The following is a 16,568-nucleotide window of genomic DNA, read 5'->3' on the forward strand; positions in this document are numbered from 1 at the left end:
CAAATGTTCAAAATAAGGCATCCAGAGGAAGATATATGGACTCTGAAGAAAGGCCAATGGCATCTGGGATTCCTTACATGGTGATGTTTGCTAGCCCTTCTCTCCAAGATGTCTCTGTGAGCATTTTTTTCTCTCTTAGTTTCTCTTGGCTTTCTCACAAAGGACTCATAAAGGATTAAAACCCACCTTGAATGGGTGGGTCACATATCCATGGAAACAACCTAATCAAAAGGTCCTTCTCAACAATAGGTCTGATCCCAAAATTTTGGATTAGAGGAACATAGGCTTCTCTGGGGTAGATTCAACAGATTCAAACCAGCACAATTACCATTCCCTAAGAAGGGTTTCAGAAGGTAGGTTTGGGAGGAAAGAGGATTCACCATGGTTCATTTATTCAACCAATATTTATTGAGCATCTACTATGACCCAGGTACTGTTAAGTCCTGGCAAAATGGCAGTGACTAAAACATTCAGTAAACACAAATAATTGACTGTTTCCGAACACACAACATTACCAATAATTGACTGTTTTTGACCTGTTCAGGGGTGTACTGAACAAAAATGGGAGGTTCATATGTTTCAATGTATCAGTAAAGTTGCTGGCTTTGTAGTGAGAATCATGTGATAGTGGAGGAAAAAAAGATGATAAGGCTCTAGACTGAGGCTTCATGCTTCAGGAGCTTGCACTTTGTGACCGACACATAAGCCCTGCTTGGTAGAGCTGCTTCTGTACTGGACTATCGCTGGTAACATTTATTGAGTGTACTATTTGAAGTCTTTTAGTTGGAATAACTCATTGTCTCAACAGTCTTAGGTGGTAGGTACTACCGTTATTCCCGTTTTATAGATGAGGGAATGGAGGGTCAGTAAGGTACACAGAATGTAAACTAAATGGCAGCTTGAAGTGGAAGAAAGGCAGAGAGAGGCCCAGGCAGCCAAGAAAAAGGAGAGTTAAGAAGAGAGATGGGTATAGACTGAATATTCAGAAGCTTCACAAGCAAGAAATCCTAAACTCATTTGCCTCTTTAGTTGAAGGATGATGTGCAGAGCCCCAAGGCACGCACCAAACTAACGAGAAAAGAAAACTTCTGAGGGGAAGCATGAGGAAACTAAGAAATACATTGCCCCCTCGATTATTAACAATGACTTTTTGAAGTCAGAGACCTGGGTAAGGAAAGGACAGGGCTGAAAAGAGAAAGGGTCCTAAGCACAGTTGGATGGTGCTGATTTTTACAACCCAGCACAGCTCCAATACCAAAGAACATGCTTGGCAGAAAGTTAGGCATTAGTTTATTAGGACTTAAAACAGAGATCTTTCCCAGTGGTGATTTTCTGGAAAATGGAAATCAGTGTGCTGCAGAAGGGTGGGGAATGCAGGGGACAGCTTATAAAGGTTTAGGACAAACACATTCCATAGGGTGTGAGAATAGAGTTTTGTAACACAAGGATCTGGAGATGTGTTATTAACAGTGACTGAAGGAGGGGAGTTTTAATGCTTTGTTTATGATACTATCTGGACATTTTCTCTGGACCCTCCCTCTCTCCCTCACAGGAGGTCTGATGATTTTAACTTCTGTCCCTGTCATTGTAGGTGGCTACATGCAGTAACTTATTCTCAATTTGGAGGGAAGCCCAGGCCCTGGGTTTCTATACTGATGCTGGAGGCTTAGGCTGCAAGTTGGGCTTGAGATAATGTGGGAGAGTCATCAGACATGAGAGTATCATGTGTTCCTGGAGTAACCAAAAAGTAGCATTCGACTTGTTAGCTTAATTACTTCCTCTTTTAAAAAGTCTTTGGCATTTTTATTACTAGAAGTAAATGACTGAACTCCTGGAAAGTTTGTGTTGTTTTCAGTTCAATAATATTAATTATTAATAATTATTATTACTGACAGATGCTGCTGATATTAATAATTGCTTTAATTGCATTGTTTCTATACTTTGAAAAAGACCTCCTCCATTGTTTAACAAATCACTATCAAAGTCCTTGTGATTTTCTTTTTTCTTTTTCCAGTGGAAAGTAGACGACAAATTTCTCCACAGAGTGAGAGAATTTCACCTCTAGGAAGAGAGCCCAATAAAATAACATATCAAGTCATCAGAGATAAACACAGAGATGTGTATTGCAACACTGTTTATAAAAATAGCAATTTAGAAAATTTGCAAAATGGCTCAATTTTTGTATGTACCTACTAGTAATAATAGCTAGCACTCACTGAAAATTGTAAGCACTCTTTTAAGAGCTTCACATACAGTAAATCATTTACTCGTCCACCCACTTTATTAAACCAATCTCATGAAGAAAAGACCGAACACAGAGAACTTAGTAACTCGCCTAAATATCACACCAAGAGGAACCAGCTCTATCAGGCTGTCTAGTTTCTAGAGTGTGTGCTCTGAGCCAGTGCACCATTCCTCCCAAATAAGACTGTGTACATCATTAGGCATTGACAGGGAAGTATCTGCCCAACATCTTGCCATATGAGGTGGTATATGAGAAGGAACATGAGGGTGGGCCACACTGGTTCAGCAGGCAGAGTTCTTGCCTGCCATGCTGGAAACCCGGCTTTGATTCCTGGTGTCTACCTAAGCAAAAAAAAAAAAAAAGCAACAATGAATAGTATAGAAAATTAGGTGTTCATAAAGAAATAGCCATCAAAATGTTTAAAATGGTTGCTTCTAGGTGGTGGTGGAAAACTCTCTTTCTTACATGACCTTCACTCATGGAAATTGCTGCCTTAGTCAGTACATCCCAGTGACTTTGTAAAGTATGCTGAGTGCTGCCCCTTGGCACTGAAAGCTCCTTGCACATCCCTCTTGTAAGCTCATATACTTTTGCAAGAGTTAAACTGCATGTTAACCTTGAGTCAGCTATATTTATTCCCTCAAAATCTTGCCACTTTTATTATTATAATTGTACAAAACTAAATATAAAGCAAATAAAAAGGCTCCTTGGCTCCCTGGGCCCAACCAGCAGGTGTTCTAGCTTCTTTCCTCCTTCCAGCCTTCACTGCCTGCCAGCTCCCTTCTTCTGTCCCACAGTGCCAGGGAGCGGCCACCGGCACCCAAGAGTAAGCTAAAAAAGCTGAATGAAGACAGTTTGACTAAACAGCCTGAAGAAGTTTTTGATGTGTTAGAGAAACTTGGAGAGGGGTCTTATATAACTGCATTTTAAGCTGGTTAAGTTGTGGCAATTAAACAAGTACCTGTCGAACCAGATCTTCAGAAAATAATCAAAGAAATTTCCATAATGCTGCAATGTGACAGTCCATATGTTGTAAAGCACTATGGCAGTTACTTAAAAAACACAGACCTCTGGGTGGTTATAGAGAACTGTGGAGCTGCCTCTGTCTCAGACATAATTAGATTACAAAATGAGATATTAACAGAAGATGAAATTGCAACCATTCTTAGGTCTACATTGAAAGGACTAGAATATTTGCAACTTAATGAGAAAAATACATAGAGATAAAAGCTGGAAGTATTCTCCTCAATACAGAAGGACATACAAAGTTGGCAGATTTTGGAGTGGCTGGTGAGTTAACAGATACAATGGCAAAGCACAGTACTGTGATAGGAACTCCATTTTGGATGGCTTCTGAGGTAATTCGAGAAATAGGCTGTAACTAGACATCTGGTCCCTTGGCATTACTTCTATAGAAATGGCTGAAGGAAAACCTCCTTATACATTCAATGAGGGCTATTTTTATGATTCCCACAAATCCACCACCAACTGTGGAGAGCCGCCTCCCGGGTCAGGCCTAGTGGTCGCGCTGCAGCCTGCTCTAGAGTTCCCCCCGCCCATCGAGTGAGTCAAGATGGCGCCCGCATCCTGTTTCCGCGTATGACGTACGTGCCCACCAACCCTATCTTCCAATCACCTCTGTATACGTGGCACTAACCTATTGGGTTTGGGCACAGTATATAAGAGGTTACCCGGACAGGGTGGGTGGAGACGACCCACAGGGAGCCGTACCTGACGGCCGCATAGAGGTTGTTCCCCCGCGGGGTATCTTGTCCCGCGCGGAACCTGTAACAGAGAATGCAAGCTTAACTCCAGTAAAGGTCTGTGCTTACAACTGCTACGTGTCTTGGATCTGTGTTTCTCACCAGCGCGGATTTGTCTGCGTCTCTCTGTCTCTCCTCATTGTCTCACCCGCCGGCCGGGGGCTTGACGCTGAGCGAGAAGTCGCGGACAAGTGGTGGCCCGTACGGGGAACCCTTCTGCTGCCTTTCCCCGAGCTGGTGAGGACGTGCTTCTTGAGTTCGCAGCGGACTTCCCGCGCCTGATCACCGCGAGAAGGTGAGTACTTCTTATTACGTGAGAGTTAAGGCCCGCGGGCTTTCAGGTAGCCCCGGGGACTCGGAAGAGCTCTCCGAGTGATTAAAGTACAGTGCCGACTGCAAACATGGGGCAGTCCGGAAGTTTACCTTTGTTAGCTCCCTTAAAGACCCTTTTAGCGGACGGCTCCTGTGAAAGTGAGCCGCCCACTTGTAAGCCGCCAGAGTCTGGCGCTAGTTCAGACACCTCTGACTCAGAGTCAGATGGTGATGAGACCGAGGGTGCAGACGCGCCTCCGCTGATCGATTGGGGGAGGCCCCCTGTCTCACCCACACAGCCTTCCGCCCCGCCAGCGCCTGCTGCAGGGACGCGGCGGCTTCCGGTGAATGGTTTTGGTGATCTCGCCAAAAACCCTCACCACGGGCTCCCTCTGGTGGCCGAATCAGGTAATGACAGTGGCCCTCCTTTGCGAGACCCGGAACCCCTTACAGGCTGGTCGGGGGAGGGGCAGTTACAGCCGTACCCCCCGCCTGCGTACGCGAGCCCTCGAGACCTTACGTCACCAAGTGATGGAGGGAGACATTTCTGGAAATGGAACCCCTTTTCAGCCTTTAGACCTTTTGGCATGCTGGGTGGTTACCAACCACTTGAGCCACAGCCAGCCTCAGAAATCAATCCCCAAGGTAACAATCAGCATGAGCCATATGATTACAAAATTTTAAAGGAATTGAGGCAGGCCGTCCATCAGTATGGCCCCAATGCCCCTTTTACCCTGAATATGGTTGAAAACCTTTCCGCCCTGAATCATACACCCGCAGATATTTTTCAGCTGGCCCGTGCTTGTTTACCACAGGGCCGATATATAGATTGGAAAGCATGGTTTGAGGAGCTAGCTGAGGAACAAGCTGCAAAAAACGCAGCGGGGAGATGTGGCGGGTGGAATGCAGATATGCTATTGGGGAAAGGTGCCCACTCCCAGAATCAAACAGGGTTCCCTCAAGAAGTCTACACCCAGATTTTCCGTTGTTTCATAGGAGCCTGGAAAAAGCTGACAGGTGAGGGAGAGGCTCAAGCCTCACTCAGCAACATACATCAGGGCCCCACAGAACCCTTCGTGGATTTTGTAGCCAAAATGCAAACTGCGGCTGAGAGAATTTTCTCAGATCCAGGAGTGGCAGAGACTGTAGTTAAACAAATGATATTTGAGCAGTGCAACAAGGAATGTAAAGTTATCCTAGCACAAAACAGAGGAAAAAACCTGACGGAATGGGTTCGGCTCTGCAGAGATGCTGGTAGCCCGTTAACTAATGCAGGTCTAGCTGCCATGCTAGCCAGCTCCTTACAAGTAGCTGCAAAGAAATCCAAAGACCTAGGAACAAAGCCAAGAGGATGTTATCATTGTGGCCAGTTGGGACACATTAAGAGAAACTGTCCCAATAAAGGCCAACCACCTGCCACTCAACAGTTTGGTAGACCATATGCGGCAACCAGGCTATGTGGCCGTTGCCACAAGGGACCCCATCGCGCAGAAGACTGTAGGTCAACCTTCAATGCGCAGGGTGTGCGCCTTTCTGGCCGCCCTGAACAGGACCCAAAAAACGGGCAGAGGGGGTCCACCCTTTCGGTGGACCCCCCTGCATGCCATCCGGCGACACAACACCCGTCCAAATTCGCGCATCCCCTGGATCAGCAGGACTGGACCTCTGTGCCACCTCCAGGCTTGTACTGACCCCCTCCATGGGAGTCCAATTGGTGGGGACCTCCTTTAAAGGGCCCTTACCAACGAAGACTGTTGGGCTCATATTAGGGAGAGCATCCACAGCCCTGAAAGGACTAACAGTTATACCAGGCATTGTAGATTCGGATTTCACAGGCTTTGCCCAGGTTATGGTTCAGTCTCAGCAAGGCACCCTAGTCATTGCAGAGGGTGATAAGCTGGCACAGCTCCTGCTCTTGCCCAGCTTACATGCATCCTTCCCGAGTAGAACCAGACAGAGAGGAAATAAAGGGTTTGGATCTACTGGAGAAGTTTTTGAAGGCCTCCATATGTCCCTGGAGTCTCGACCCATGCTAACTATTAAGGTACAAGGCAGACCCTTCATGGGCCTGCTAGATACCGGGGCCAATCAGTCGATCATAAGACAACAGGAATGGCCCTCCGCCTGGCCGACGTGCAAGGCGGAGGAAACCATTAGAGGAATAGGCCACGGCCTGTCCCCGAAGGCTCAACTGTCTGTAGCCTTATTTACATATAATTTTTTAAATGAAAATTCACTAGGAATGACACCTGCTCTTCAGCACACTACTCCGAGTCCTCCACATAGAGGTCTAGTCCGTTGGAAGGATGTCCTGTCAGGACAATGGCAAGGCCCTGACCCAGTGCTCAGCTGGGCCAGAGGCTCTGTTTGTGTTTTTCCCCAGGAACCAGGACGTCAACCTGTGTGGGTTCCGGAAAGACTGGTGAGAACCGTGACGTCGCCCGAGGACGCCAAGGAACTGTTGCCCAGAAAATTGATAAGCCTCCAACCAGAGCCACCAGATCCGGTCTCCAACTCTGCTGATGACGGCGGCGACTGACGAGATGGCAACGAAAACGCCGGTCACCCTTCGATTGTTTAGAAGGGGGACCAGTTTTAATACCCCCCACTCTCCCAACAGGTGGAATCAGACCTTAAAGTGCTTGGGAAGATCAAGTTAACCCCCGTTGCCTTCGACCTTTCCAAACTGGGCGAGACTGTACAAAGTCTGTGGAACCGAGTCACCTCTTGGTTCTCTTGGCCCAATTTGACTACTTGGATTCTCGTAGCGGTGGGACTATTAGTGGGATTAGTCACTGTTAAATGTTTGTTAGAACGCTTGTTCCAGACACAGCAGCAATTACGTGTCACTACCATGTTGGCTATGTCACTCGCCCCTGATGCTCCTGGCAACGACCGTCCCGCTGCCCGGTCCTCCCCCTCACCGGACGGTCCATCCCGGCCACTCAGGGCGGGGCGCTCGAAAACAGGATCTGCTGCAAAGCCCATGGCCGTGTCCCGGGTGTAAAAGGCGGCACCAGAAGTCATAATTTTTGTCTAAAGGATGATCTCTAAGGCAGAGTCACGGTCCTGGCCAGACTAGACTCCGGCCATTGCACAGAGACATCTAGTGACACTCTCGACTCTGGTTGCCGCTCTCCTGAGCCCCGCTTAGCCCAGTTGCGAGGCGAAGCACTGCAGGGAGAGTCACGTGGTTTCCAGTTCACGGGCTCTCCGGTCTCTATATGAGGAGGCATTCTGGTTGGTGCCTAGCAAGCCTAGTCCAGACTCCCCAAAGCACCAAAACAAGTAGTGGGCTAATCAAGCTCACGGGAGCTCACTCATCAATGGAGACACTGGGTCTAAGAAAGGGTCTACGGACCAAAAATAATAAAAAAGGGGGAGATGTGGAGAGCCGCCTCCCGGGTCAGGCCTAGTGGTCGCGCTGCAGCCTGCTCTAGAGTTCCCCCCGCCCATCGAGTGAGTCAAGATGGCGCCCGCATCCTGTTTCCGCGTATGACGTACGCGCCCACCAACCCTATCTTCCAATCACCTCTGTATACGTGGCACTAACCTATTGGGTTTGGGCACAGTATATAAGAGGTTACCCGGACAGGGTGGGTGGAGACGACCCACAGGGAGCCGTACCTGACGGCCGCATAGAGGTTGTTCCCCCGCGGGGTATCTTGTCCCGCGCGGAACCTGTAACAGAGAATGCAAGCTTAACTCCAGTAAAGGTCTGTGCTTACAACTGCTACGTGTCTTGGATCTGTGTTTCTCACCAGCGCGGATTTGTCTGCGTCTCTCTGTCTCTCCTCATTGTCTCACCCGCCGGCCGGGGGCTTGACGCTGAGCGAGAAGTCGCGGACAACCAACATGCAGAACTTTGGTCTGATGATTTCACTGATTTTGTGCCTAGTGAAGGAGCCTGAGTAGAGAGTTACTGCAACACAACTTTTACAGCATCCTTTTATCAAGAATGCAAAACCTGTATCTATTTTAGGAGACTTGATTACAGACGCTGTGGAGATCAAAGTTAGAAGACATGAAAAACAACAGCAAGAATCCGAAGAAGAGGAAGAAGATTCAGATGAAGATGAGCTAGATTCCCACACCGTGGTGAAAACCAGTTTGGAAAGTGTGGGTACTATGTGGGCCACAAGCAGGATGAGTGAAGGGGCCCAGACCATGATTGAATGTAACAGCACGATGTTAGAATCAGACCTGGGGACCATGGTTATAAACAGCGAGGATGAAGAAGAAGAAGATGGAACTATAAAAAGAAATGCAACTTCACAACAAGTACAAAGACCATCTTTTATGGACCACTTTCATAAACAGGACTTCAAGAACAGGAGTCATGAAAACTGTCATCAAAACATGCATGAACCCTTCGCTACGTCCAAAAATCTTTTTCCTGATAACTGTAAAGTTCTTCAAGATGGAGACTTTGACTTCTTAAAAAATCTAAGTTTAGAAGAACTACAGATGTGGTTAAAAGCATTGGACCCCATGATGGAATGAGAAATAGAAGAGCTTCATCAAAAATACACCGCAAAAAGACAACCTATTCTGGATGCAATGGACGCAAAAAAAAAAAATAAAAAACAAGATGGCAAAAGTTTTTAGTGTAATTTCTTCTCTGGGTGTTCTGTTTTGTTTTGTATAGCTATTCTAGAGACCAAGAAACCACTAAGAATTGAAGGAATATCATGTTTTGTTTTTATTATTAATCCTTAAGAATTGGAGCTATACAACTGGGCAAAGATTAGAAACTGATGGCACATACCCAGACGAATTCCCAAAGGTAGAATTTACAGCTGTTACCACTATATATTCTTCTTCTTTTTTTTTTGCATGGGCAGGCACTGAGAATCAAACCTGGGTCTCCAGCATGGCAGGCGAGAATCCTGCCACTGAGCCACCATCACACCACCCACTATGTAATCATTTAAAAGGAAGTGATAAAAACAGCAGAAATGTATTCTTCCCTTCACCTCTTAGCTGCATACCAGCAAGAAAATTGGATTATGAAATGAAGGCTGTGTCCAAAAACCTTGAAAATCCAAAGACAGCACTGAAACTTTCTGTTACTCCTCATTCCTATCTAGTAGTCTATTTATTGTATCCCCTTAGATAAACTTATTTATTTATGCTATTTCATTTTGTTTTCTTTTTAAAGGACAAGATCAGGGTAAATTTTGTGAAGGAAGGGGACATATTAATACCTGACAAATCACACTTTCAGCCAGGAGATAGGGGTACAGCCCTTGATTTCCAGGATGGTTTTCTTACAGAAACAAAGTGATAATAGCAGTAGCACCTACCTGGGCCAGACATTTTTCATGCTGAAGCAATGATGGCATTTTTATGTTTTAAAATTTTATCTATTATTTTTTATATTTGGTACAATACAACTATATTATTTAGGTTAAATAGAGGTATAATGTTTAAAACCAAAGAATTCAATGAAACCTTTGCACAAAAAAAGTGGTTATTACTTAAAAAGACATTAAACCTTAAGACAAATACAGTTTACTAGTATTGTTTCATGTGTAGGTCTGAAAACTAAACTGTATCAAACTGTAATAAACCTCTCAAATTTGGTTCTATGAAAATATGCTCTGTGGTCATTTTTTTTGCTGGTTTTCATTTATTTCCTGAGAATTGGTAACATCATGTGTCTGATGATAACAAAGTAAAAAAAACATTTATACTCAACTGTACAAGCTTTGGGAACTGAACAAAAAAAAAATTAAACCATTAAAAAGAAACTCATTTCTAAGCTGAAAAAAAAAACAAAAAGAAAATGAGTTGGGAAAAAGAATTTGCCATTATTGTGAACATGGTGAATGATCTACAGACATTTTCATAGTTGAATTGCAAAAATATTCTAATTAGGTTTGAATAGATAAAAATTTGTCGGAAAACTCAAATTACATAGAAGGCTTCAAAAGGAAATCTACACTTAGATTGCTTTGCAAGTGTCTTCAAATGCTCACCCTTTAAAGAAGTTCAATTTAAAACCATTTCGTAGCACTTGTGTGTGGGATTTATCCTAAGAAGTTGCAATTTAGGACTCCATTGGATAAATTAATGTAAAAAATTGACAAAGGAATATAACATTTCATTGTTTAAGTAAGAATAAAATGTTCAAACTGTGATAGATATTTATAATTCGCCACTTTAACTTTTACTTTTGATTAACTGACTACTGATATACTTTCATTAGATACGGTATCTATCATTCTTGAAAAATGGGTGTATATTTTTTAAAATATTAGAAAAAATTTTGTTTTAAAAAGGAGAGAACAAAAGTTTTACAAAACCTTGAATAACTTATTTGCTACTTTTAATTGTAAATAAAATGTGAGGGAATTTTAACTCTATATATGTACAATCATTTTAGAAGTAAAATACATATAATTTAATCACAGAAAACATTATTTAAGCTTTTCTTGAGTTGCTTTATTCAAATTTGGGTTTATTTTCTTTTCTCCATACACCTGGAGGACTCTATCCCACAACTATAGCTTGGAACTATGTGAGTCAATATTAGAGGTATGGATGGCTGTCTTTCTTTTCACAAGGTGGAAAGTCATATAGGGTGGAAACCAGGTTTTAGTCATCTTTTTTGTCCCCATACAGTCTTGATAAATGATGACCCCACAAATTAAGTTCAATAAAATGGGTCAAATAAAGAGAAACATAAACCCTTATGAAGTAAAAATAGTGATATAAAATAAAAGTGAAAAAAGAAGGTGAAAGTTAAGTAAGGCTGAGATTGCATAGAAGTCTCTGGGTTTGCGGGGAAATGGGGAGACTATTACTGTGTGCTGTCAAATTAGACCAACTAGAGGTTCATCTTCATGTCCTCAGGTTGGGGGATTATACCCGAGTGTGTTGTGTTTCCAACCTCACATTTTAGTAAAATCTCACAGCTGATTTTTCTGAAGCAAAGCAAAACAAAACGCATACTACAACCAAAAAAAGTTTTCTACTGTTAAGCTTCTGAGGACCTGAAGCATCTCAGAAAGATCAATTCCTATGAGAGGTGGCTAGTGGACATCAATTTCTTATGGAATAATTAAGAACAATGCTTTGAATAATTTTGGGGTCCCACATTTTGGAGAAAGGCTGTGATTAAGGGCTAATGCAAAGTGTCCATTTGTAAGTGAAGGAGGCTCTGTGCCTAAAGACAAAAACACTTTTTCTAAGGCTTCCAGGCAAATCAGTATTTTTTTCCTCATAGAAATAAGGACAAACTTTAACAAATTTCCCTCTTCTGAAGCTGCTCCTTAGTTTTATACTTTTCTTCTCTTATTTCTTTTCTTTATGCTCACTCTAACTTGTTTCTAACTGTATTGAAGGAGAGAGAAAACTTCGAACACCACACAAGAAGCCACTGAAGCCTCTGAGAAGTGGACAAGCTTTTTTATTGCTGGGAGACTCAGAGGACGTCTGTCCAAGTCAGAGTCACCAATATTCTTTGTCTTCAGATTAATAGGCCCATTTGCAGGGCAGCAGTTGCCATGGGAATGGACAGGGCAGTGGTATAAGCTCTGGCTCTTAGCTGATTTCTCTTACCTGCAAAGTAGACATTTCATTTTGCTACACAGGTGGGCCTGGGCATGCCTGGGCATAACTAGGCAGATGAAGCAGACATTTTGTTTTACTACCTTTGTCAGAAAGCATATTTTTACACATTCTTGAGAACATACAAATTCATAAACTAATTTTAGTAAGGAAATGCAGCAACAATTCTGGGGCCACTCTTATGAACTACCTCAGCATATATAAAATTTTTTTCATTGAAAAGCAGTTAGGTTTCATGAATATAAATGGGGAGAGGAAGTCTCAAGGAGAGTCCTGAAGTGATTATAACCTACTTATTTTAGCTATGAGGATACTGTTTAGAAGTTGTTCCAAAACACACAATTCTAGGTAAAGATTTACATAAATATATTAAAAATTAAACAAAACAATTATTGCTATAAGTAATATATTTGAGCTCATAAATACAAATGAAATAAATATGGATTAAAATTTATGTAAAGTCAATATATTTTAATGCCAATAAAATACTAATAAATGATAAAATAAATTTTGTTATGATATTTCCAACAAGATCATAATATAAATAGCTAGTCTAACCATTTTACTCAATTATTTCCATTAATTCTTTGACTATTGTTACTGAGCCATGAGTTCACATGCGAATACCATGATACCAGGATTTTGAAAAAGAGTTTTATTGTGAGGTCAACTGGTAGAGAAACGGGCCAAGCTCAAATCCATCTCCTTGATCTCAGAACTAAGACAGATTTCTAGGATGGAAACAAAGGGAGGTGGGATAGTGATGGGGATTCAGGTTGGCAAGTTCTGATTGGTTCTTTATAGAACTTTATATGGTAGAAATATGTCAAGGGCCACATCTTATTTTCCTCTTGAGGGACCCCTTGCATTTTATTTTCTTCTTAAGTCTCCTAATCTCTGTAATCTTCGTTCCCAGAAAGTAATTTTTGTTCCTCAAGCCTCAGGGGGTCGTTCAAGGGTAAAGGCACAATTTGTCTGTGTCTGTGCAAACTCTTTGGGTAGCTGAGTTTGTGGTTAAATTTGACTGCCTGTGAGGAAAACTTAGGAAAGAATTTTAGTAATGGGAGAGGAAGGAATTCTGAGCACAATGTTTTGGCCTGAATCAGAATGCTTAGTTAGGATCTCTGGTTATCTTGCCTATGGTTTCAATATCCCTAGGAGGTGAGCATAATTGTCCTCATTTTCCTTATTATACAAATGAGAAAACTAATACAGAGAGCAAAATTGCCTGCATTGAATCCACAATTTAAGCTCAGGCTTGTGTAGTTGCAAAGCTTGAACTCTTAACTGCTCTGCAAAGCAAATGTCTACATAAAACATTGAAAAACAAGAAATTACAATTTTAATGGTGGAAGAACTTATTATAATGTATTTGGAGTTAAAAGACATTCACAGTATACCCCAAGTTTGTAAAAATCATTAAATATATGAAACATTTAAATAGATAATATATTAATAGGGAGATCATTGAACTGTGAAATTATAGGTATTTTCATTTTTCCTAATATGAATTTTCTAAATTTTTAGCCATTTACAGGAATTGCTTTGTAGTAGAAAATGTATTATATATATAATTCATGTATGTGCATATATTTATATTTATATGAAAATTGTCTGAGTGACAACAACTTATATGGGTAAGAAAAAAGGAAGATCTGGATTCATCGAAAGATGCAGCAAGTTATATATCATGGTTCTAATTTAGGATCAGGATAAGGAAGCTGCTTTACCATTTTAGAGTTCTCTAAGAGAATGGGAAGAGAGAAATTATGCATATGTGTTACTGGACAAAGGCAATGGATTCTTTTGGCCCGTGTGTTCAAATGACCAATTCCTAGACATTGTAGTTTCAAAGAGATAAAAAGTTTATTATGCAGCACATAGCAGGAGATCGGATGGCCAGTTTCAGTACTGTCTGAAACTGTCTCCTGGAACTGCAGCATTCTGATTGTTTTATAGCATCAAAAAGATGGGCAGGTTTAATATAACTAGTACAATGGCCCCAGTTGATATAATTAGAGGTAACTTAATTATTGAACGTACACAGATGGATTATATGGTTAATCATAGAATATATGTAAGAAAATGGTGACCTTAATTTGATGTGCAACATGATTTTTAGTATATAATGAAGTATAGGTGACTTACGGGTTAAAGTCTAAGCTACTACGCTGCCAAGCCAGCCCATTTTGGTTAGATCCAGTCTTGGTTATCAAGATAATTTTGGACTTGCGCAGGATTAGTTCTGGGCTGACCCAAGACCCTTCATTAACAAACTTTACGGGCTCTCTTTAGTGATAAGAAACTCTAAAGTAAAAAAACTGGATAAATAAGCTTAGAACAGGGCAATGTGACAATGGCTCAGTGGTAAAGTTCTTGCCTGCCATGTTGGAGATCCGGGTTCAATTCCCAGTTTCTGTTTCTGCAAAAAACAAACAAAAAACACGACTTAGAACTGTAAACTTATAACTTCTTATATTCTCCTTTTAAAAGCCAAAAAACAAACAAAGAAACAAAAACAAACAAACAGAAAACTGGATAAATGGGTACAATGAAGTTTAGTCACAAAGTTTTTACAATTACAAGGCCACAAGATAAAGGCTACACAACCATTATCAGAGATCAAGGCAGCTGGATTACAATTCAAAGATTTCAGGTATTTCTGTCTGTCTACTCCAAAAGACCAGAAAGCAAAATGAAATATCTATATCATGATGCAGCAATCAAAATCATCCCTTAAATCCTAATTTCTTGGTTTACATATGGAAAAATAAATAAAGGAAAAATCTGGATATTTTGCCACCAAAATTCATCTTTCAATTCCTCTGAAAATTATTTTAGATAGAGTGTACAGAGCTGAAGAACTCTGTCTTTTAAAGATGTCAATCTGTCTGTCCAAATTAATGAATAAACACAATGCAATTATGATCAAAAACCCATAGCAATTTCCTTTTATTTTCTTCCATTTGAAATGTTATTAAGTTAAATTCTTAAAACACTTTTCAATTGAAACAGAATAGGAAGCCCAGTAATGACTCCCAGAACATTAAAGAAGTTAATTTATCTTAAGGACAGTACTTTACCATTGGGAAATAAATCAATAAATCTTGCTGGTTGATCAGTTGATTAAAGACAAAAACAGAATTATCTATATCAGAAATAAATTCTGAATGTAACAAATAGGTTTTAAAACGGTTATAATCAGTGATGCTAAAGTTACACTTTTACAGGTTACTACCAGCACAAAGGAAATCGATAAAACTTTTGAGGAAAATGTAGTCATCATAATCAAATACCCTAAATTCTGCAAACTGTATGACAAAGTATTACAATTCTAGAAGGTTATCATCAGGAAATACATTTCTGTACACGTCTCCTTTCTAGTAAGAAACAAAGAGTACATTATTCTCAAATACCAAAGATTTGGTTAAAATGTTTCATAGTAAATTCTTATTTGGAATATGCGATCTCTGAGTGGCGGAATAATATGTTATTTACTTGAATGAATTTTTTTTTCATTTTTAACATTAAAAAATTTTAATGTTTTGCTTTTGCATTCAAATTTTTTTTTCAGGGGCGGGCCGCGGTGGCTCAGCGGGCAAAGTGCTTGCCTGCTATGCCGGAGGACCTCGGTTCGATTCCCGGCCCCAGCCCATGTAACGAAAACGGAGAAACAAAATACAATAAAACAAGAAAATGTTTAAAAGATGTTTCCCTTTCTTCCTCTCTACCTTCCTTCTATCCTTCCTTCCTTCTCTCTGTCTTTCCTTTAAAAAAAAAAAAAAAAAATTTTTTTTTCAGAAATCCATAAAGCAAAACCTTGGTTACAAAATAGCTACCAAGTTACAAAATACAGGACAAGGAAGCAAGGCCTATTTTTTCTTTTTTGGTTAGGTTTCCCGCCCTCATTCGGGCGGGACAACCCGCTCCTCCCTTGCGGTTCTCAGTTAGGTCCGCGAACGGCCCTCTTAAAAGCAGGCTCTTCACCCTCTGTTTCTGACTCTGTGCACTGTTCGCTTTCTCGCCATGTCTGGTCGGGGTAAGGGCGGGAAGGGCTTGGGAAAGGGTGGTGCTAAGCGCCACCGTAAAGTCCTCCGCGACAACATCCAGGGCATCACCAAGCCCGCCATCCGCCGTCTGGCACGGCGTGGCGGCGTGAAGCGCATCTCCGGCCTCATCTACGAGGAGACCCGCGGGGTGCTGAAGGTGTTCCTGGAGAACGTGATCCGCGACGCCGTCACCTACACCGAGCACGCCAAGCGCAAGACGGTCACCGCCATGGACGTGGTCTATGCGCTCAAGCGCCAGGGCCGCACTCTCTATGGCTTCGGCGGCTGAGGAACACGTCTCTCTGCTTACCGTAAAAGGCCCTTTTCAGGGCCCACCATTCCTTCACTTCGGGGAGCTGCGACTCTTGTCATTAGGTCGGGTGTTTCCCTGGTTGTCGCTCAGTTTTCGCGTAAGATGGCGCAGGCAATTGCGCATGCGTCCCCGGTTAGCCTGCAGCAAAGATGTCCCAGTTCTAAAGGACAGTCCTTACTGCTTTGTAGCTTAGGGGTCCCCTTTGGCGTCTGTTTGGAGCTTTTAGATGCCAGATCGTTCTGCGTTAACTTCTAACTACCCCACTTAGGCCCCCTCGGAGGCAGGTTTTGTGCTGTTACGTGACGTATTCG

The 16,568-nt window shown here is 42.0% G+C and overlaps 1 protein-coding gene and 1 pseudogene across 1 annotated transcript; both read left to right on the forward strand.

Annotated features, from left to right (window-relative positions):
- The first annotated feature begins 421 nt into the window (after nt 1-421).
- LOC143668967 (serine/threonine-protein kinase 3-like) lies at nt 422-9,148 on the forward strand (annotated as a pseudogene).
- Nucleotides 9,149-15,870: 6,722 nt separating this feature from the next.
- On the forward strand, nt 15,871-16,284 carry LOC143669269 (histone H4). The gene has a single exon (XM_077143911.1). The coding sequence runs from the start codon at nt 15,922-15,924 to the stop codon at nt 16,231-16,233; it is 312 nt and encodes a 103-aa protein (XP_077000026.1). The 5' UTR covers nt 15,871-15,921; the 3' UTR covers nt 16,234-16,284.
- Nucleotides 16,285-16,568: the final 284 nt, after the last annotated feature.

Source organism: Tamandua tetradactyla, chromosome 25 (assembly GCF_023851605.1).
Source record: "Tamandua tetradactyla isolate mTamTet1 chromosome 25, mTamTet1.pri, whole genome shotgun sequence".
NCBI lineage: Eukaryota > Metazoa > Chordata > Mammalia > Pilosa > Myrmecophagidae > Tamandua > Tamandua tetradactyla.

Bases quoted from the DNA above. Each gene is read 5' to 3' on its own strand.
- LOC143669269 (XM_077143911.1), top strand. From the start codon at position 15,922: ATGTCTGGTCGGGGTAAGGGCGGGAAGGGCTTGGGAAAGGGTGGTGCT.